This window comes from Triturus cristatus, chromosome 5_1 (genome assembly GCF_964204655.1).
Source record: "Triturus cristatus chromosome 5_1, aTriCri1.1, whole genome shotgun sequence".
Classification (NCBI taxonomy): domain Eukaryota; kingdom Metazoa; phylum Chordata; class Amphibia; order Caudata; family Salamandridae; genus Triturus; species Triturus cristatus.
Window position 1 is genome coordinate 326,565,363 of NC_140587.1, and position 21,828 is coordinate 326,587,190.

General features: G+C 45.6%; 1 protein-coding gene across 1 annotated transcript in view; it reads right to left on the reverse strand.

The window, feature by feature from the left end:
* MED30 (mediator complex subunit 30) overlaps nucleotides 1–21,828 on the reverse strand; it is a 49,171-nt gene that overhangs the window by 13,305 nt on the left and 14,038 nt on the right. The window contains exon 3 of the mRNA XM_085605065.1: nucleotides 2,850–2,960. Coding sequence (XP_085461191.1) covers nucleotides 2,850–2,960 — 111 coding nt within the window. The remainder of the gene's footprint in view (nucleotides 1–2,849; nucleotides 2,961–21,828) is intronic.

Consider the following 21,828-nt stretch of genomic DNA (forward strand, 5'->3'; position numbering starts at 1 on the left):
TTGGATGAATGGCAGGGCATGCCACTGGCACGCCTGGGCTGTGGCCTGCAGAACGCCCATTGTTTAAATAATGGCAGCGACACGGACAGCATGTGTAGCTCCCAAGAGCGCTCAAATGGTTAAAGCACCTGCTCCGGTGATTTGTCTACAGAGGGCCACGAAGTCAAACACAGGACAGGGCCACCCCGGCTGATACTCTTACCAGATACAAAGGAACTGCCCCAGAAGGGTAACTCTTATCACAGTGCCAAGAAGAAGTGGCCTTTAACAAAGCACTTTATTCAAAGCACACAAAGATGGTGCTAGCTCTGTGCTGTAGACTTTAGAAAGAAGACCACTTAGGGAGTGGAGTATTCCTATTGTCTACAGCGCCTAATAGCAGGTTAGGCTGTTAATATTGCACAGTGGGACGGGCAACTGCTGCAGAGATAGGTGTAGAAAGCTTTAAGGTGACAGATTCGGTTCCAGGCGTTAAAATGTAACCGGAGTTCCTTAGATTCGTTAGACTCTGCGGCCCGGTGCAGGAAGATCACCGGAAATGTCGGACATTTAAACACCAGATTTATGCCCTCGTTTGTATTTTATTTACTTGTTTTTACTTTCAAGGAAGTCAGAAACTACTGCAGGTGCACAATAATGCGTACATATAAAAATACAAATGGGATGTAAATACCTATGTAGAAATGTAAAAAATAAAAAGCGCTGGTAATTTTTTTTTTTTTTCGAATTTGTCCACAGCAAAGTCATTTCACTCCCCTGAAAGAGCCTTCCCAGACACCACCAGTATTTTTTGAGGGGTGCTCCTTTCGATTCAGGACCGCAAACGCATTGGCTCTTGGAATCAACCGGAGTAAATGTATAATTGTATACATGGTGAAAAAACACTACATAAGTGCCCATGCACTGGGGGTAGTACTGGGTCCCGGTACCCAAAATGCACAATGTTTTAGGGCTCCGTGTGAGCCTTATATTATCAGCACAATTTGTAATTGGCGTGTCCGAGGCACCGTTCCCACCTCCCGTGCGCAGCGGGGACAAGGCGCTCATGTCGCCGTGCCAGGTGAGAGATGCCCCTGCTCGTACTGAGGCTGGAATGACTCATCCGCTCTCCTGGCTGCTTTTGATTCCCCTGTAGGCCACTTCGACCATGGTCACGTGGTAAAGACCCTTCTTGTCTTATGGCCTGTTTTTTATGTAGCTGCAGGCTTACCTGGCCAGTATTCTATGTCACTGCCTAGATTTAACTCTTTTTGCTTAGGTTTTACTATTATTGACCAGTGGCGGAGGCGGGAGTGTCGAACGAGGGAAGGTTTGGTGTTCCCTTGACAAGTGTGAGCCCGTTTTGAAAGGCAGCTGGCAGCATGCTTCCTTGCTGTGTTCCTATTTCGGGGCCTCGTCCTGCCAGTACGTTTGGCTGTGGTTTCCCGATTGTAGACTTGTCAACCGCAGTGCCCCGCGCGCGTTCTTCCGGTCTGCGGCCGGCTCTCGAAACAGTGTGACTCTCTCACACGGGGACATTGACAGAAGCAGAGCAACTTAAAAATACATCACAAAAGTATGCCACGGGGTGGATGCGGTGGTCCAAGCCAGAGCAAACACAAGCCTTCTGTGTGCTGCCGCAAGCCGTTGCCCAGCACGCGCGCCCTACTGGAGCTGTGCTCTTAGAGCGGGAGTAAGAGACCTACATAGCAAAGCTCGCGGACACCATCACCCTGCAGCTACAAGCGCTCGCCAGGTAGCCGCTGTTTATTTTTGCATCGCGCTTTCACTTTAAAGTGAAAGTGCGATGCAAAAAGTAAACACGCGCCACCCTGTCTGCTTTTGAGACGGCCCATCCAGACTGGCTCTCACGGCTTGTTTATCTAACACGCCTCCTAAAGATAAGAAATTGATTTGAAACAGCCGCAAAGCAGATGAGCCAGTCCGGATGGGCCAGACCAAAAGGCGAAAGGGCGGCAACCGAAAACCTTCCTTTTCAATGGGAAGCCAGTGTTTAACATAAATGCTGATGCTACCCAATGAAAATGAGGGCTGGGGCTTCAAGTTACCTTCTTGAAACTGCCTTGATGACTATAGTAACCCTGGTCGTAGTTCGCGAAGTAGCACTATGCGAAGCTACGCAAAGTGCACTTCGCGAACTACGTAGTACCCTGTTCGCACTGTGCAAGATGTCGTTTTCAATGATTGCACAGTGCGGACAAGCAACCGGCACTGTGCAATCATTGAAAACGGCATCTTGCACAGTGCGAGCTGTAGTTTTCTGCCGCTCGAGTAGATTTTTACTCGAGAGGCAGCTTTCTCAATGCGGACTGGTAGTTTCTCATCGCGAGCATACGCGACCACTCGCAATGAGAAACCTGACCTCCTCGCGTTGAGAATCTCGCCGGGAGGTTTATTTTCCACGCCCGCGATCGCCAACTTGATGTTGCTGATCGCGAACGAGGAAAAAGTCTCGCTGGGATGTCATTTTGCTTGCTCGCGGTCCCCAACTTGACATGGAGGACCGGCAGCAAGCAAAAAATTACCGCTGCACTACGCTACGCGTGTTTGCACTGTGCTACGTGCAATTCGCGTAGTGCGAAGAAGCGCAAACTTTGCGAGCGTAGCGTAGTGCTTTGCCCAGGCATAGACTATAGCTCTCGCAGGCGAGGAGCGCGCATGCACGCTCCAACGCCAGGCGAGACCTAAAAAAGTGAGCTGGTCTCCTTTGCATCTTGAAGACGTCTGCAAATGCTACAATGTTACAGATAACCGATAAGATTCTGTTGATCGCCTGGATATTGGGTAATTAATTAGGTAGACACTCCTCAAAAAAATCTTAATGTCTAAGAAAAAATGTCAAACAATACCTTATTAACTTCTACAATTTCTTTTCGTTCTTCACTTGCAAAACGAAGCTGGCTGGTGGCTCCACGATCTTCGTGTTTTGAGCTATCTTCTTCAACATAGGGCACCAGTTGCTACAAAACAAAGAAAAATGTGTTTTGCTCAAAAGAAGAATGAACCATAAGTTAATTCCTGAATTACAAACTAATCAATAACATATTGGATTATAAATGGATAACTGAGTTACATGGATCTTTTTCACAGAGGGGTCAATCAGTTTGAAACAGTCTTTCCCCTCCGGCAGCTCACTCTCTGCTTTACTCACAGCAGGCAAGCAGTGCTGCACTAAGGCTGTCAGAGAAACCCTGGAGACTGGCCTGGAAGGCCTTTATGACGATGCAAGAGTAACATTCTGTTATCAAATAATGCTACGTCATAGCAGTGAATTAACAGGTTTAGAATCTGGTGTAAACGACAGGCGCCTCCTATGAAAGCCATACATAGCATACATGATTGGGAACAACAATTACAAAGTGTTAATTGTAGAGACTAAACTGTACATCTGCAACAAAAATGATAAAAACTAAAATATTTTAGACTGACTACATTTCAAGAGTGTAGGTAAGACAACTACAAGTAATTACTTGAAACAACCTGTGGAGGTCAAGTAGATATGTTAAAATGTAAAATCTGATTCTCTCGTTTTTTTTTTATTAAGCTATGCCTCCTCCATTTCACACCCCTGCTCTGCTTTCAGCATGGCTCTATCCTTGACACCGCATCTGTATAAACATGAGTAAAGAATCTAGATTAGGGCATTGTAGGCTGTGTATACATGCAGAGTCAGCACCAAAGAACAGCTGGCATCTGCACAGGGTTTTTCAGACAGTGGTAAAGCCTCAAGTAAATTTTGCTCAGATAGCATATTTTGCTGTGCAGCTTCAGGACGCAACAGTTACACACGGCACCAAGACTGTTGATTCTTACCGATTGTTTCATTTGTGTGTTCTTTCAAAAGCTCTATTTACCTCTCGGTGTCCCTTGTTCGTGATCTTTGCTATAAAAACCCATGTAACCATCGTTCGGTGTGCTCTCTCTTCAAGTATCTCTATGGTGCTTGTCGGACGGAGCCCCATTCATGAATGCTAATTAAATGACCTATAGTTTGTACTTCGCTCCAGTGTCGATTCCTCCTTACTTGTTAAGAACCGTGGACTAAAGGGTGACCCTGGGTTATTAATAATCCACTTCCATAGATGGTGCATTTAGTTTGGGTTCAGGCGTTTGGGGGGACTAAACATTATAGTGGTCCTGGGTGTTTGGTTCCCTTTAAGACAGCTGACTAGTACTAATAAATTGAATTTGTAATGCATTACGTTTTGTGGCTAAAACCACTATCACAAACGCCAATGGCAGATTGACAAATCCTGAAGTCTTAAGATGGAGATCGCTCTCATTGATCTGTTGACGCACAAACTTATCCTAAATGGTCATACCCCAAACGTGTGCCAATGGCTGGGATTGGTGTAGTCCTATACAAATGTTGGTGCTCACCGATTGGATCCGTCACTAATGCTAATTTAATCATGGTCAATAATCCACGCTGAAACATTAAAGAATGACAGACGAGTTGTCATTTGAAATTTTATTTAAAGAATTAATAGGCCATATACATGAAATACACCATAAGTAAGTTTAGCAGCGGTCATAAGTACAAAGAACTCAGTACAATTCTATCTGAAGTCCGGCATAGATTAGCCCTCGAAAGGTGGGAATACGGGATTCAAGGGTACAGCAAATTACACGTCCTTTGATAGGGCTTTAGACAGAGAGTGTCATACATTCTACACAAGTACATGGTTTTCAGGATATGCACAAATAAGAAATGAGCCAGAAGAAACAATTTGCTACAGAACACATTCGGAGATTCTCTCATGGGAGTATTACATTGGATTTCAGTACTTCTCACAGTTTATTCAGGCATGCTAGTTGATACCTTGTACGTCAATAGCTTGAGACAGTTGGGTAATCTTTGGTTAGGTACTGTGCGGGAAATGTCTCTGGGAAGGCTCTGTGTTTACTAGTGTAAAACTTGAAATTCTTTATTTAGAATGAGAAACTAGTAGTAGTTATGGGATATACCATGACATTGTCGGAAGATGGAGGACAGTGTAAACACAGTATAGGCTCAGTTTATAATGCACTTAATATGAGAAAAGGGAAAAACAACTCACACAAATACTTTTATATCAGAAGGGTAACCTTCAGAAGCACAACAGGGAGGTCCGACTGCAATACACGCATCAACAATCCAAACTCAACAAAGGGCAGACTTGAGAGCCTTTTTTGAGTTAGGTGGGCTGTACTTGATTCAGTAACGTCAGCAGAAGGATGTGATCCTCTGTCCATGCCATGGGTCTACAGCCAGCCCCATTTACATTTTCTGCCTGCACATGACATAGGCACTTAAGCTTTGCTGTCTGGGAGAAATGTTCAATGTGCTCACATCAGACTCGCATCAGACTCCAAAAGCAAGAGTTTGTTGTTGAAAAACAAAAAAAATGGCCATCATGCCCTAGAAGATTTTTTCACCCACTGTGTAGGGGTCATTAATCCCATTTCCTGTTCCAGACCACCAGGCTTTCCTTGGAAGTCACAAATAAGAAATATTACATATGAACTACTATTCTCAATAGAGTAGATGGTCTGACGTCCACTAACAAACAGCCTAATGTCAGTCAAAGAGTCCGTCAAACGTTTCTGCCAGCATAAGCAAAGCTGTTTCCCCTACAACAAAGTGGGGGGACCATGACTTTGGTTGACAATGTATTCCACCAAGTTTGAGACAAAGTACTCCATTCGCCATAGTCTAAAGTCTCAAAATCTTTAATAATGAACTACCTGCTAATATGCAGAGCTTGATATCACCAAAATATTTATTTTTAAAGTGAAAATAGAGGGACAACAAAATGGGTCCTGCAAGATGATATTGGACATTTTTTTTAAACATTATGGATACTCTCAAAGAAGAGATCTTACGTTCGCCAGCTTTAGGGGTATTCGATCCACAAAACAAAACCATCCTCACAACCGACGCATTCAACAAGGGATTGGGGGCCACCCTATCCCAAAGAAATGGAAAAGATTATTGCCTTTGCGTCACGTTGCCTGACAAATGCTGAGAAAAATTACTCTGTAGTTGAAAAGGAGGCCCTGGCGTGTTTCTGGGCGGTGAAGCATTTTAAATTCTTCCTGTGGGGGCTTAATTTCACCATTTGTACAGACCATAAGCCTCTTACCTCCATTTTCGCTGTGAAGGGTATGGAAAATTGTGCTCCTCGAATTGGAAAATGGATCCTGGGATTAGAGAATTTCAACGATAAAGACGAGTATGTCCCTGGTGAAGACAACAGAATTGACGATTTCTTATCTAGGACACCACTGGAAATGGAGCAACCTGAAGAAATGCTGGACAGCCCTATTATGGCTGTAGAAGACCCTGCCATTACGGAAGAATAGTGGATGAAAAGCATGGAAGAGACCAGGTTTTAGGAAGGCTGAAAAGTGTATTGAGAGAAGGGTGGCCTAATAGATGCAGTGACCTGGAAGAGGAACTCAGGGACTTCTGGGAAGTCAGGAACGAATTGAGCATCATACGTCACAGAATCTACCGTCAAGCAAAGGTTGTTCGAACTGAGTCTCAGAAGAAGAATATTGGATCTGGTGCACGAAGGTATCCATCCTGGTTCCCCAGGATGGATACCATGACAGAACAGATAGTGACAGAACAGATAGTGAAGGACTGCGTCAGCTGTGCCAGGAGTGACAAGTCCAAATCCATACATCAGGCCCGTTTGTCCCGTGTTGTAGTGCCCAGTAAACCGTGTAGTAAACTAGCCATAGACATTATTGGTCCCATGGACAACCTCGGCGCACAAAAGAGGTTCATGTTGGTCTTAGTCGACTATACCTCCCATTGGGTTACTCAGAAATTAGTTTATCGTGTAACCACCAGTACAGTTCTGGATTTCCTAAAAAACGTATTCTCCAAAGACGGCATACCTTCCACCCTGGTCACCGACAACGGTGTACAGTTTACGTCTCAACTAATGAAGGAATTCTTTAAAAACTTGAACATCAAACATGAATTGACGGCATTATATTGTCCTAAAGCCAACGGCCTGGTTGAGAGGACTAATAGGTTGATAAAGGACCATATCCAACTAGCCACTACCAACGGTCATAACCTTGAATCATCCTTACGTGACTGTTTGTGGGCATATAAACACCACGCCTAACCTGGTAACAGGGGTTTCCCCGTTGGCTTCCCTCAGGGGGAGAGAGCCTTGCACCAAACTCAACCCTAGTTGGCTGGGTGGAGGTAGGGCTCTACATCCTAGTCCCGAGGAGGTGGGTAGGAAGGTTGACCAGCACCAAGCTAAGTACAAAGAACGGTATGACAAAAGGAACGGGGTCAAAGCCCCTAAGTGGAGAGTAGGGGATGTGGTGCAGGTCAAGAGAAGTGTGAAGGAACCTCACAGCCAGAGTAAGCTCTACCCTCCTTGACACATTGTGAAAGCTTTTAACAATGTTGTTCTACTGGAGAATGGGCAATGGTGGAGTTGCAACAAGGTTGTCAAGTCCCAAATGGATTCGTAATTTTGGTTCCTCTATGGTGCCAGGTGTGTACAGGGAGGGAGGTGTGTTACAATTTTCCTTCCTGTATAATGAGTTGTTCCGTTCCCCCTCCCCTTCCCCTCTCCTTGGTGTCTCCCACCTGGAGTTGAAAGTAGAATGTTGGTATCTTACTGCAGTTGAGGAGAGTGGATGGCCAATAAAGCAGTACTCTTACCTACTCTGGTTCCTGTCATTTAGAAACTTAACAGGTGGGTTTCATAATTTTCTTAATTTCCTGTCTTGAGTTTATCTGCCACTAACTACTCTATCATCTACAGTCTCAGAGGAGCATCTTACATCTAGAGAAGAACGGGGTAAAATACCCAAAAACACTGGTTTCTTCCATTCGTATACTCTGTCAAGCTGAGATCGATATCTACATAAACATCATAAACATCTGTGGAATCGATGTCATCACTTGTTCTTACTCATTGACTTTCACAACTATGTTAACGGTCAATCAATTTCCAAAATCCAATATAACAGAGGATTTCCTTATGCAAATCACACTACGAATAAAGGAGCACTTTGATAACACATTGGAAACATGACCAGGGTTTTATTTTTATTTTTTAACCCAATCACCTTTGACAAGATTATAATTCTTAATCACTTTTTAGACTTGTGCATTAATTTACTTTTCATTTGTATCCCATATACAATAATCATAGCTTTTTCATACATCTTGGGATCAATGCAATTTGATCTATTGCATTAACCATAAATCAGACTGTGTAATGTTACTTCAATATTTCAGAAGGTGAAAGCCCTGTTTAGTGTGGCACACAAGATGATGGACGGAATATTGCACATTGGCAAAACATTCACTCCCAGTCACACATCTGGGTTTAATCCATCGGTATTTTGCTCACCACGCCACCCCAGTTCAGACATGGCCATATGCAAATCAGTCTGGACCCTGTGCCTCATGGGAACAGTCCAGCCTGAACTGCCAAGCCATGTCTTCCCAGGATAGCTTGACTCCAGTGCCACTGGACTCAAGCTATCCTGGCTGAAGAGGGGTGAAACTCCGAAACCAGTCCTAGGATGCTTGTTTCCAGTCCAGGGAGGACCTGGCTTGGCAGTTCGGGCTGGACTGTTCCCATGAGGCACAGGGTCAAGACTGATTTGCATATGGCTGGCTTCAAACTGGAATGGCATGGTGAGCAAAAACACGATGGATTTAGGCCCAGATCTCTGTACTGGGGTGAATGTATAACATTGTTCTGCATTCTGTCCATCAACTGTTGTTTTTGCATGTCACCCCGAGTGGGACGGGTATGCTCAGACGTGGGTCCCGTGCTCTCCATGCCACTGGAATTAAGCTATCCTGGCTGAAGAGGGTTGAAACCCCGAAACCGGTCCTAGGATGCTTGTTTCCAGTCCAGGGAGGACCTGGCTTGGCAGTTCGGGCTGGAATGTTCCCATGAGGCACAGGGTTAAGACTGATTTGCAGGAGGAGCCAAGATGGCGACCGGGACGGCAGCGTAGGCTCCCGGCTCCGTGAACCTCCGCACCCCGCACAGATATCCTGCACGAGATCCTTAGCCTGCGCTATCTACCCGTGTTGGTGAACGCGAGCGGCAACCGGCCGTGTGACCCCGAAGTTTCTGGCAGCGGTACCGCCGGAGAAATGTCCGTCTGAAGTTTGCGGCCTGTGCAGCCCCGGAGCCAGGATCTCGAGTGAACGCCGTGGCCGGGCGGCAGTGCAACAACAACGGCCTTTGGTGACTGGGTGGGGTCGGACTGCCGGAGTGGTGCGAATGTCGGACTGCGCTTCGCCGTGGTCGCTCCTACCACTAAGCGTAGCTGAACGAGTGCGTGCCTGAGGTGGCAACTACAGGACTCTCCGGTGATTGCTTCAGCCTTCGCCGGTGAGCTGCCCGGACGCCGCCCGTAACTTGTCCCGATTCTTGCGGGCGCTGGTCCGTGGTGGGGACGACTGTGGCCCGTGACCACACACCGGACACATTGCTTGCCTGCCCTCGGAACCCAGTTACCAGTGCCATGGAACCCGAGGCGCTTGTGTCTGAGCCCCGGTCCCGATCTGGGATGGACCTACCCAGCGGCCATTTTGGTATGCCAGAGTCCACCATCCTGTACACTGGGTTGCAGCAGGATTGGGAGGGTGTGACTCTGAGGAGCGTAGCGGAGCGAGCGCCGGGAGCTGTACTGGGGTACGGCGACCTTCTCGAGGCTCTCGGTGCCCTTCACTCCACCCTGATTCACGGAGCCTGGGTGTTGGGGAGCAAGCTCGATGGAGTGACATCAGCATCGGAACAGTTGCCGCCTGCCTATCCCCAGGTACACTGGGACTTCTCACGCCGCGCACGGGGGGACAGTGTCGTGGCCGCCCCTGTGAATAGTGCACACCTGGACTCTCCGGACAGTATATTAACGTGCGATCAGCTGGCTGTGGGTTTGGTCTGTTCCGGAGGTTTCGGACCTGAGCGGGGGGGGGGGGGGGGGGGGGGGGGGGTGGCCTTGTCCCGTGCGCGGTCTCCGACGACCCAGGCAACGTCCAAGCAACGGTCGCCCGCCCTGGCTGATTCCGCCTTCCTGGGCCTGGTGTGCAGTGTAAATCCTGGCTCGGCATCGGGAAAGATGATCCTCCCTAGAGCTGACTGTGTCGATCTTCAGAGCCCTTTACCCTACCTGTGTGTGTCGCTTCCTGAGTTTTATTGGACACTTCTCTTCCTGGTAACATTGGACATGGCACTGGGACGAGGGGAATGCATGGGTGGGTTTGCACCTTCCGAGGTGGTCACCTACTCGGCGGGCGGGCTCGGGAGTTGTGTGCTCTCATGGCATAATTGTTAGTGTACCAAGTGCGTAATGCTCCTTACTCCTCTTTGACAGGGTCGATTTTGTGTTCTTTATTGTATGCTTTATGGGAAACCGTGTGGTGCGGGAGGGAGAAACCGGGGGCGTGTTTTGCAGGCCCTCCTCCAGTTTATTAATACTCTCTCTACCCCCCCGTCTGGTGGGGGCTCTTTTCCCACTTTTTTTCTCTGTTCTTCTATATTTCGGGTCTGGTTCCGGGGCGACAGGCACACTGCTGGGGGGGGGGGGGGGGCCGTACTCATCTGCAGAGGTGCAGGGTGGGATCCTTTAGTCTTTCACCTCCTTTTTCTATGGCCTCCTTTTCTTCTCTTACTCTTCTTTGTCTTTTTCTGGGATCAGTATGGTAGTACTCCTTTGTTGTTAATCACTGCTGTTTCCGGAGTGCCATAATTTCCGTGGAGTTTCCTGGGTCTTGGGGCAGGGGGTTGCAGGCGCAAATGGCCGTGTCATTCCTCCACATCCTGAACTTACTGTTTCAGCGCCATTGCTTAGATAGACTGCTGTGTATTGTTTACGTTCATCGTTCTGCCTGCCATTTTTCGCTGCTGGGAAACTGTTTGGCACCTAATCCTTCCATCCTTTTCTATTATAAAATGTTAACCTTTATTATCCTGGTCTCCTATCTGGGCTGTTCAGAGACTGGGAGTATGCTAGTGTCGAGATTTTGCTCCCCGAGGTACTGACTGTGATAGACCTGCTTTCTGTTAGTCTGATTGTTTAGCGGCCGGCCCCGGGGGTTGTAGGCCCATATGTGTAATTGCTTGAAATGTCAATAAAGGTTTTCAAAAAAAAAAAAAAAAAAAAAAAAAGCCAAAAAAAAGACTGATTTGCATATGGCTGGCTTCAAACTGGAATGGCATGGTGAGCAAAAACACGATGGATTTAGGCCCAGATCTCTGTACTGGGGTGAATGTATCAAAGCAAAAACCAAAGGAAATGATGGACGGAGTGTTGAACAATGCAAGCACTCACCCCCAGTCAACTGATCTGAGTTTAATCCATCACCGTTCTTTAGCCCACTCTGCCACCCCAGTTCAGACATGACCATATGCAAATCAGTCTGACCCTGTGCCTCATGGGAACAGTCCAGCCCGAACTGCCAAGCCATGTCTTCCCTGGACCGGAAACAAGCTTCCTAGGACCGGTTTCTAGCATTTCAGCCGTCTTCAGCCAGGCTTGCTTGAATCCAGTGGCAAAGTGAGCAAGGGACTCACGTCTGAGCATACCCTGCCAACTTATGGCGAACAAAGCAAAAACCAAAGGAAATGATGGACGGAGTGTTGAACAATGCAAGCACTCACCCCCAGTCAACTGATCTGAGTTTAATCCATCACCGTTCTTTAGCCCACTCTGCCACCCCAGTTCAGACATGACCATATGCAAATCAGTCTGACCCTGTGCCTCATGGGAACAGTCCAGCCCGAACTGCCAAGCCATGTCTTCCCTGGACCGGAAACAAGCTTCCTAGGACCGGTTTCTAGCATGTGATCTGGTGGCATTATAAATTGGTCTCTCTTCACAGGCCTTCCTGGAGCTTGGCAGTTCGGGCTGGACTGTTCCCATGAGGCACAGGGTCAGACTGATTTGCATATGGCCATGTCTGAACTGGGGTGGCAGAGTGGGCTAAAGAACGGTGATGGATTAAACCCAGATCAGTTGACTGGGGGTGAGTGCTTGCAATGTTCAACACTCCGTCCATCATTTCCTTTGGTTTTTGCTTTGTTCGCCATAAGTTGGCAGGGTATGCTCAGACGTGAGTCCCTTGCTCACTTTGCCACTGGATTCAAGCAAGCCTGGCTGAAGACAGCTGAAATGCCAGAAACCGGTCCTAGGAAGCTTGTTTCCGGTCCAGGGAAGACATGGCTTGGCAGTTCGGGCTGGACTGTTCCCATGAGGCACAGGGTCAGACTGATTTGCATATGGCCATGTCTGAACTGGGGTGGCAGAGTGGGCTAAAGAACGGTGATGGATTAAACCCAGATCAGTTGACTGGGGGTGAGTGCTTGCAATGTTCAACACTCCGTCCATCATTTCCTTTGGTTTTTGCTTTGTTCGCCATAAGTTGGCAGGGTATGCTCAGACGTGAGTCCCTTGCTCACTTTGCCACTGGATTCAAGCAAGCCTGGCTGAAGACAGCTGAAATGCCAGAAACCGGTCCTAGGAAGCTTGTTTCCGGTCCAGGGAAGACATGGCTTGGCAGTTCGGGCTGGACTGTTCCCATGAGGCACAGGGTCAGACTGATTTGCATATGGCCATGTCTGAACTGGGGTGGCAGAGTGGGCTAAAGAACGGTGATGGATTAAACCCAGATCAGTTGACTGGGGGTGAGTGCTTGCAATGTTCAACACTCCGTCCATCATTTCCTTTGGTTTTTGCTGGGGTGAATGTATGACATTGTTCTGCATTCTGTCCATCAACTGTTGTTTTTGCATGTCACCCCGAGTGGGACGGGTATGCTCAGACGTGGGTCCCGTGCTCTCCATGCCACTGGAATTAAGCTATCCTGGCTGAAGAGGGGTGAAACCCCGAAACCGGTCCTAGGATGCTTGTTTCCAGTCCAGGGAGGACCTGGCTTGGCAGTTCGGGCTGGAATGTTCCCATGAGGCACAGGGTTAAGACTGATTTGCATATGGCTGGGTTCAAACTGGAATGGCATGGTGAGCAGAAAAACAATGGATTTAGGCCCAGATCTCTGTACTGGGGTGAATGTATGACATTGTTCTGCATTCTGTCCATCAACTGTTGTTTTTGCATCTGTTCAGTGTGGGGCATGATGATATGCCCTCTATTTCTCTTCTTTTTATAAACTTTTAACAGACACACACTTAGCAATTGCCATTTGAATTCCTTCAACAAACACAACTGCGTCTCTCAGCAAGGTCATTTATATTAGGTGAATACAGAGGTGTGATTTTTATCACTGTACCTCAGTTTAAGGAAATCAGTGATCTTAAATGAAGTCAATTAAAGCCCATTATACTCTGTAAAAACTTTCCCTCAAAAATGCTAAAACCTCTTCCGTATTAGTTTCTTAGATGAATTTACACTATCAAAATGGAAAACTAGTTGACTGGAATTAAAATATATTTACAATTAGAACCTAACATGACGTACACCTAAAAAAATCCATTGTGAGATGCGGTCATGGACCTTCGGAAACAACAGGAACAAGTAGCGAGCTACAGCTCTTTAAGCATTAGTCCGAGTAAGCACAATTAATGTAATTCTTCTCAAAATTGCTTTTCATGACATTCATATCAGGCCACCAATACATTTCTCGGATTCATTTCTTAGTGTCAGGTATCTCCCAAGTGACCTTTGTGAGCAATTCCAAAAACGTCCAACCGGAGACCTGCTGAGTAATATTAAATCCCTTTTAAGGACAATATCTCCTACCTGCCACATGCACCTATTGATAAATACATGCCAAATATTTAAAAGAGACTGCTCTGCAGCTTCTTGTGTCCTATAAGTCACCTAAAATATACCTGAGTGTTTGTTTTAAAGTTAGAGATGTTGATGGAGACTGTTCTGCTGCTGCTTGTGCCCTACTTGCTGTAAAATCAAAACGGTTTTACAAACAAAACTGGATGCAACTGTACATACAAGTCAGTGCCAAAGTCCATGCAATGTTCCTGCTAAATCTAACAAAGATTCTATTGTCTGAATTATATAAAGTCCTCTGCTCCTTGTTGGTCCACATTTGTTACTACCACACTGCCTGTTTCTCTGCTTTTGCAACAGGAATGTACTGGCAGACTAACTTATTCTCAGATATCTTAGATATTTACAATTTTACAAGTATTTCAGTCTCGATATTTCCACAAAATGTCCGCTTCGCATCATGAAGCACTGACTTTTAACAAAGTTGCAACTAACCATCTTTAATTCAGGAAAATCGAAGCGAAGCGAAGCGGGAAACAGGGTTTTAACCGTTTAGTAACTACGCGATAGCTATAGATGGCAAAATATTTGATGCAAACAGGCAACCTATTTGATAAGGACAGAAATAAACACGATCATTAAACTTACTGGGAAGATAACCATAGAATGTATGAAAGCATTTACCAAGACATACATACCTATGTGCACACCAGCTGGTGACTAGGATGACTTTGTGACAGCTGTGGAAAGGCTATAACTGCATTTCAAGAATGACCCACAGTTAGTTATACAACGACACAAGTTCTACACAACATATAAATTGCCAAATTAACCTAGGGAAGCCCAAGCTGGAGCACGAAGAGTATGAGTTTTATCTCCTCTACGCAAATTTGATGGTACTACTCCTCTTTATATTAGAGATTTAATTGCTGAACCCTGTTACAACAAAACATAGAAGAATAATCATTAAAGTACAGAAATGCTTTGAGGCATATGAATCCTTCTCTCAAACAACTGGTTTGGTCAAAAGTGTGGAAATAGCCACACGCTCTGCAAGGGAGACAGGGAACAACAAGCAATCTTTTGGTGAAGTTTCTATGCTAATATGCAAATAGGCTAGTATGATGAAAAATGTTGGGATAGAGAAAAAAAAGTGTCATAACAATTGTAATAAGTGAATACTATTGTGGCGTCTCCAAGTCGCACGCTGTAATTCACTAGTTTTATTGCAGGTAAGAATCCTGGAATAGAGTGCTGCAACTGCTCAACTACACTGCAATCGAGACATAAGGACAGCAGACATGAGGACATTAAGACACATGAGACAGAAATGCAGGAGGGCATGACAAACAGATAAAACACCCCAAATTACCATAGTCTCAATATGCGTTGATTATGGAATAGACACTGTATATACTATACATCATTTTATATCAGTCAAATAACCTGAGAAAATCATACAGAATTGTGCTAGAAGGACACAACTTTGAGACCTAAGTCTGCTGCTATTTTCTACTTAAGTGTGGCGTGTACTTCTGATGCCAATAGAGCACCCACTAGGAGTCTCCGCGAAGCCTGCACTGTTGATGCACAAGAGAAATTTCTCTTTCCTTAAGGTTATGAAAACCTTTCGACTATGTTCCTTGTTTTTAGTTATGACTAGACTGTTAGCTGTCTGGCAACATATCATATCACCCAAACACGCAACAGCATAGAAACATACAGAAAGGAGCTATGTCGCAGCACTTTTCAGCCACTCGTTTGTTTGCCTGAGATCCCTTCAGATAACATCTTGATAGGGTGCAAATCAACTTCACGTTTCACTGATGTTTACATTTCTATAAAGTAGATGGTCTGCGAACTAATCCTACGAAAGTTCCCAAAGAAAACCAGCTGGTCATAAATAACAACCGACCAAATATACATAAGAATAGTGGAACAAGAGCTTGGCTCTTAATAGAACCCATTATCACAGTCATAGAACATATAAATAATAATAAACCCTACAGGCCCGAAAGAATAAGGCCTTGAGGGAAAAACCCCTAAACAACCATCTGACAGTTATCAGACATTATCCTCTATTCCCCAAGGGGAAAGAGAACTCATTGACCAAAAGGGCCAAGTACAAGACAAAAGCCATGTAATCCGCATTCTTCGCGACAATAAATATTAGAGAAAGAACTGTCCTGATAAAATCCAAAAGGACTCTCAGAACTCATTCTCATTATACCAAGATGAATGAACATCAACGCAAAAACTGGAGACATAAACCGTACACTAAGAAAGATGAACACTAATACCTCCAAGTTATAAAGAACTTTGTTTAAACATAATGACCACCCGATGATTACATAATGCACTGTAAAGTAGTTAAAATGAAGCCAAACAAATTTGAATCTCATATAGGTATTCAACAATTATGCCAGCTGTATAAAATGTTGCCGTGGAGGGTGTGTGTGTGCGCATCTCTCTCTCTTTCCCCAAGTGGCCCGACAACTCACAGAATTTTGCTGGCCAAGGTTCTACAAAGCTTGCCCCCGCATGGCCTTCATTGCCATGGTCCGACAGTCTGAGCACGACATTGAGTCGTGGACATGCTCGAGGCACCAAGGCAACAAGAAAAGAGGAGCAACCACATCTCACATTAAAAACTTCTTTCCGACAGCCATGATTTCTCAAGGACTGTTAAGTACAGAGATAATTAGATACATACCTCAAGAAGACAGGTAATATCTAAACTTCAGACAGAATAGCATATGCAAAAAACATTGTAGGAGAATAACAAGAGCTATAAAGCCTAAAAACCTCCTACCATGTAATGCATATCCGAAAACAACCTTAACTGTATCAGACACTGCCTCTCAAACAGCTTAAGACACAGAGTTCAGACCGCCATGTTTCAAAATTTAACAAAAGAATTACCTCTACCGTCCCACAAAGGAGGAAGCCAGTAACTTGTGTATTCCGAAGAATACAGCCATAACCTCTCAAATATGCAGTCCGCTTAAGAAGAGAAAACAAACTGCTCTGATTATGCTGGCTAAGAAAAACCAGAGGGGTGTGTAAATGTAACAGAACCCTGAAAAGGGTATAATAAGAGGTAAAGAACGGCTATTAGACCACAACAATAGTTCTTAAAAGAACATATAACGGAGTCCAATAAGTGCTAAGTTGTAGAGCAGAGTGATTACCGCACAAGACAGGGTACTCAGAGAAAACTATTTAATAGCAGACACCTAAAAAGCTATACAATAGCAGACCAATACTCCACAGTGAGTAAGACGTATACCCAAAAAGGATATGAACTCTTGAGCCTAAGCTCCTCATCAGAGTAAAAAAAGAAAGAGCAAATCAGCTACGCAGCTGCAAAGACAATCCAGAGAAACAACATCAAACGGTTGTATCTTTCAAACTCTCCCAAGCATTATCGGGGAATTTTGACTCACAAAACCAAGCATGTCCGCTAAAAGCAACAGACCGAGCCATGGCACTGCCAACTGAATCGGTGGTGTCCATTATATTAAACTTTGCCATCTCACGGCCATCTTGTGCAAGCTGAAAGAGTTCCGCCTTGACCCCTTCAGGAAGGGAAGGAAGTACATGGGTGCCAGGGTCCCACAAACACCAAGCCGTGCCTAAGACACAAGAAATGTTTAACGACTTCAAGGCCGAACTAGCCGATGCAAAGATATTCCGGCCACACACATCCAACCATCTAGATTCTTTCCCTGGTGAAAGTAAAGTCCTAACATCTGGATTTGGCGAAGTCTACGCAGCTTGCACAATGAACACCTCAGCAGTAGGGTGTCGAGAAAGACACACAGGGTCATCCGGGGCATGACGATGGGAAATGGCACGATCAACAGAGAGTCTGGTCACTGGCCTCGCCCAAGTTCCCAGAAGAATATCATAGAGACTCTCCTTATGGCAGTAAGGGTTCAAACACCTGTCATACCCTGATGAAGCAGATCCAACAAGGCATCAGATGACAAAGTCACCGAAGAAGGCTGCGATTTCAAGATATCAGCAGCTCTCTTTACAACTTCAGCAAAAGCTGCACTAGCCTCCGTCACCATTCGTGGCGGAGAAAGCAGATCAGAATTAGGAGAGGGTTGTAGACTACCATCCTCACCCAATGCAGGCCCAGAACTTTCCACAAGAGGCTGAACAAGACCAACCAAGAGGTCAACGTCACCGGTGTCACCTGAGCCAGCTTGCAATGCTGAAAAAACAGCAACAGAGCCAACTTCGACCTCGGAATGCAAAGGAGAAGACACAGGTAATTGCAGTGGCTATAAGCAGTGTCTCTGGCGCCAATCAACGTTGGGCAGCATTGTATCCACCTCCTGTACAACTTTATCCGACACCACCAGCGTCACAACTGGAAGCTGTGCCGGGCTGTGCACCGACGTCGTGATGACCTAGGCACACAGTCATGGTCTTTGACTTGCGCAGAGGGCGAACCTACCAAGTGTTTCCAGTCGGAGTACCCCTTACCTCCTTGGGGCCCAAAGTCCCTCCAGGGGGAGGCATGGACCCAAAAAAGGCATGCAGAGCATGATAGTATGTCTGCATCTGGGTTATAGTAGCCCTGGCTCCAGGATAAGGAGTGAGCCACGGGAGCGATTCTTGTACGGCGTTCTCCGTTAATGAACGGGTGAAACCAGTAGACGCCATGTCACAATGCAATTAGGCCGAAGGCCGCTGCGACTTTGATCCCTTATGACGGGGTTTTGCAACTTAGGTAAGCGACGCTCATGGGAACGGCCCCGGGCAGGAACCTCAGAGTGGGAAAGAGACCGATGTCGCCTGGACTTCGACCAGGAGAGCCGTGCCATCAACAGCTTAATTCGCCTTTCCCCTCAAGGCCTTAGGCTTCAGCCGTGTACAGGCGATGCACTCCTCGGAGTCGTGGTGCTCTCCTAGGCAGCATATACAGATGGGATGGGGGATCTGTAGCAGACATCTGTCGAGCTGTTCCCCAACGCAAAAAGGCATCGGAATAGGCCAAAATTACAAACGGTCCAAGGAACTGCTTCTCCGGATCCACGTTGAAAAATAAAACAACTGATGTCCACGCGCTGGAGGGAATTATATGGCATTGCTGAAGATACATCTAGAGACGATGTCATTGCAGAGCCGTGCAACGCCATCACCCGGCGTGCAGAGGTGCTGCTGAAAAAGTTCCGGATCCATTTGGACGCCTGGGGAGAATTCAAAAATTAAGGAATCTGCGGCTAGATGTCTCTTATCAGATTGCAGCTACAAAGCAGCAGCTCCCAGGCAGAGCTACTGTGCATGCTGCTGTGCAGAATCACCCACCATCCATGGACCAGGAGACACCCACTTCAGTCTGTGCTGCTCGCACCCAAACGTCATCTCCCGCTGTTGTGCTGACAGACTCCTGACCACCTATAAAAGGTGTTTGCTGCAGATGGCTCCTGCTGGCCCTAACCATAAGCCAGTGGACTCCTGAACTGTACAGAATGCTTACAGACTCCAACAGCATCCCAAGGAATAGTCCAAGGGGTCAACTGCTGTGCACAGATGGGGCCGAAAGTTTTAAATCCCATCACAATAAAGTCATAAATGTCAGGGCAGCAGTATGTGATCCAATTAATGCAAGGATTAAGAGTATTACAGCTTTGTATTAGGTCTCTGCTCATCTCTTGTCCCTGTCAAGGCTTTTTTGCAGTGCTACGAATCCTTACGCTTCTACTTTTGGCCCCGCGTTGTCACTTCAGAGACCAGCGCTCCAACAGTTAAAGGATGGTGGCCATGGGTTTGCCGATTTGCAAGGCCTGGCAACCTAGTAAGTGAACACATTAAGTTCTTGTTTCAAATTGGGCTCTCAGCCTATATACCGTTTAAACTATAATTGTATCTGTCACTGTGATTTAATATTCTTGCTTTCTGCTCCCCCTCTTTTTTCTTAAACCATCCCTTGTTATTGCCCTGCTCTCCAAAACCCTCGGACAAGACAACACATACTGGTTTATAAAGGTCAGTACAGAGCGAGATGGGATGCGGAAAATTAGGTTAGAGGTGCATTTGTGTGTAGCGAGGGTGATTGTGCTTGAAGTGTGCGAGAGGTATGCAGAGACAGATGTGGGTGGGAGGAGCCAGCAGAGAGGATATTGCAAACACAGAGGAGGAAAGTATGCTATAATTTTGAGGGGGTTGTGTCTTATGTTCCTGAGGAGGGAATAGTCCAACAATATATTAAAAATGATAAGATAACTCAGATTTGCGTATTTCTAAATTAGTTTCAGATTTGCGTATTTGTAAATTAGTTTCAGAAACTCAAATGCCACACCATACGGACTCTCTCTTATTCACATCACTTAAGCCACAAACACCTCCGTTTTAGTGTCTGTCTGAGAGGGTGGAAACTAATTGATCGTATAGCAAAAAAAAAAAAAGAAAGAAAAAGAAAATCGCAGATTAGAAGTCACTCGCCTTTCCACTGAGGACTGGCAGTTGTTTCCTAGTGGGAGCCAGAAAGCCCTGTCTCCAGACTGGCACAATGGGTGAAAGGGAATTAGTGGCTCTAGCACTATGCACTTATACAAGACTAATGCGGCATGAAAAACTATGGAATCATACCAATTGGAAAACAAAACAAGCATTTGCAATGCAATAGGTCTCGCATTTGCGAGAGTTTAAGCTATTGGCATTGAAAATGACAATGCCTTTTATTTATCTGTTTTGCTAATTAACCATTAACTAAAAGGCATTGTCATTTACAATGCCAATAGCTCAAAGTCTTGTAATGCGAGACCTAGTCAAAGAAGCCGGCTGCTCGGAAAGTGAAAGCAAGCATGGCGCGCTAAATGTTGCAGGAAAGCATGTGGTGTCTGCAGTAGGAGAAACTCATTAAAGAAAGTAGTGCCTAAAGACTAAATAAGACATACCGTGTAACAACAGAAGTAAAGGGCCAGTCCTCATGGGAGGCTCGACCTAAAGAGACATGGTCATAATGCTACAAAAAAAATTATAAATGATTTCAAGAAGGACTTCCCAAATTGCTGGTTAGTGCAGAACTACTGAGAAGATGGTGGGGTGCAGCGGACACTGATGTAGTTTATTGTGCATTATCAAAAGAAACCGCGGGTATTTAAAGGCTAAATAAACCGTCTGATACCGGCAACATGCATGCAGCAAATGCAGCTTGTTAAAACTTGGAGGCATTTGCTCGCCTGCCACAAAGGAGGATTTCATATCAAAGACAGCAAGCACTTGAGGAAAATGGTCTGTGCGAAGACTTGACAACTAGTGACAAAATGCAAATAATATTGCAAGGCAGTATGAAAAAGAATGAGGAATGAGGAATGAAACTCTGAGGTGGCGGCACTATGCTAGAGGTCCTTCCTGGATGAAACCCACACTAATGTCTAACTAAATACCTATGTACAGCAATAAATGTCATACATAGGTAAAAACGGTGTGCTCTGATGTTGCACAACAACTCTTTCGTGCTTACCTCTCATGCAAAATTCTCAGGCTTACAACCGTGCCAGCCTTTTTCACAATAGTTCACAATTCGTCTGATTGCGAGTTTTAAATGAAAAACATTGTGCTCTATGTAAAATGAAATGTGGAAATCAAGCACTCGCAATTAGATATATATACAAACGTATCTATATACAAACGTGTATATACGTAGAGGACTCCAACTACCAGCATGCTGTGTGCCTGGCAAGATAAACGCAAGATGTTTGACACACCCTTGAGATGGAGGAGGGGCAAGTAATCAGCTGACTGGGAGTGGTCTTCATAACATCTTTGTTTGACCCCCAAGGACAATGAGAAGCCCATGGAACCGGCACTGAAGAAAGCCAATCAAGGCTGAAACGCGTCTGCCAAAAGCGTTTCATGGACCTGTGTCATTGCGTGCAAGAAATTCAATAAAGCCGCTGTCTGCACTCCGGAGCTGTGTCGTGCTTTCTATCTACTGGAGAGAGAGCATTTGGTATATATATATATATATATATATACACATACACACACACATATATACACACACACACATATACACACACACATACATATATACGCACACACACATAAAAAATGTACACAAATGCAATGCACACA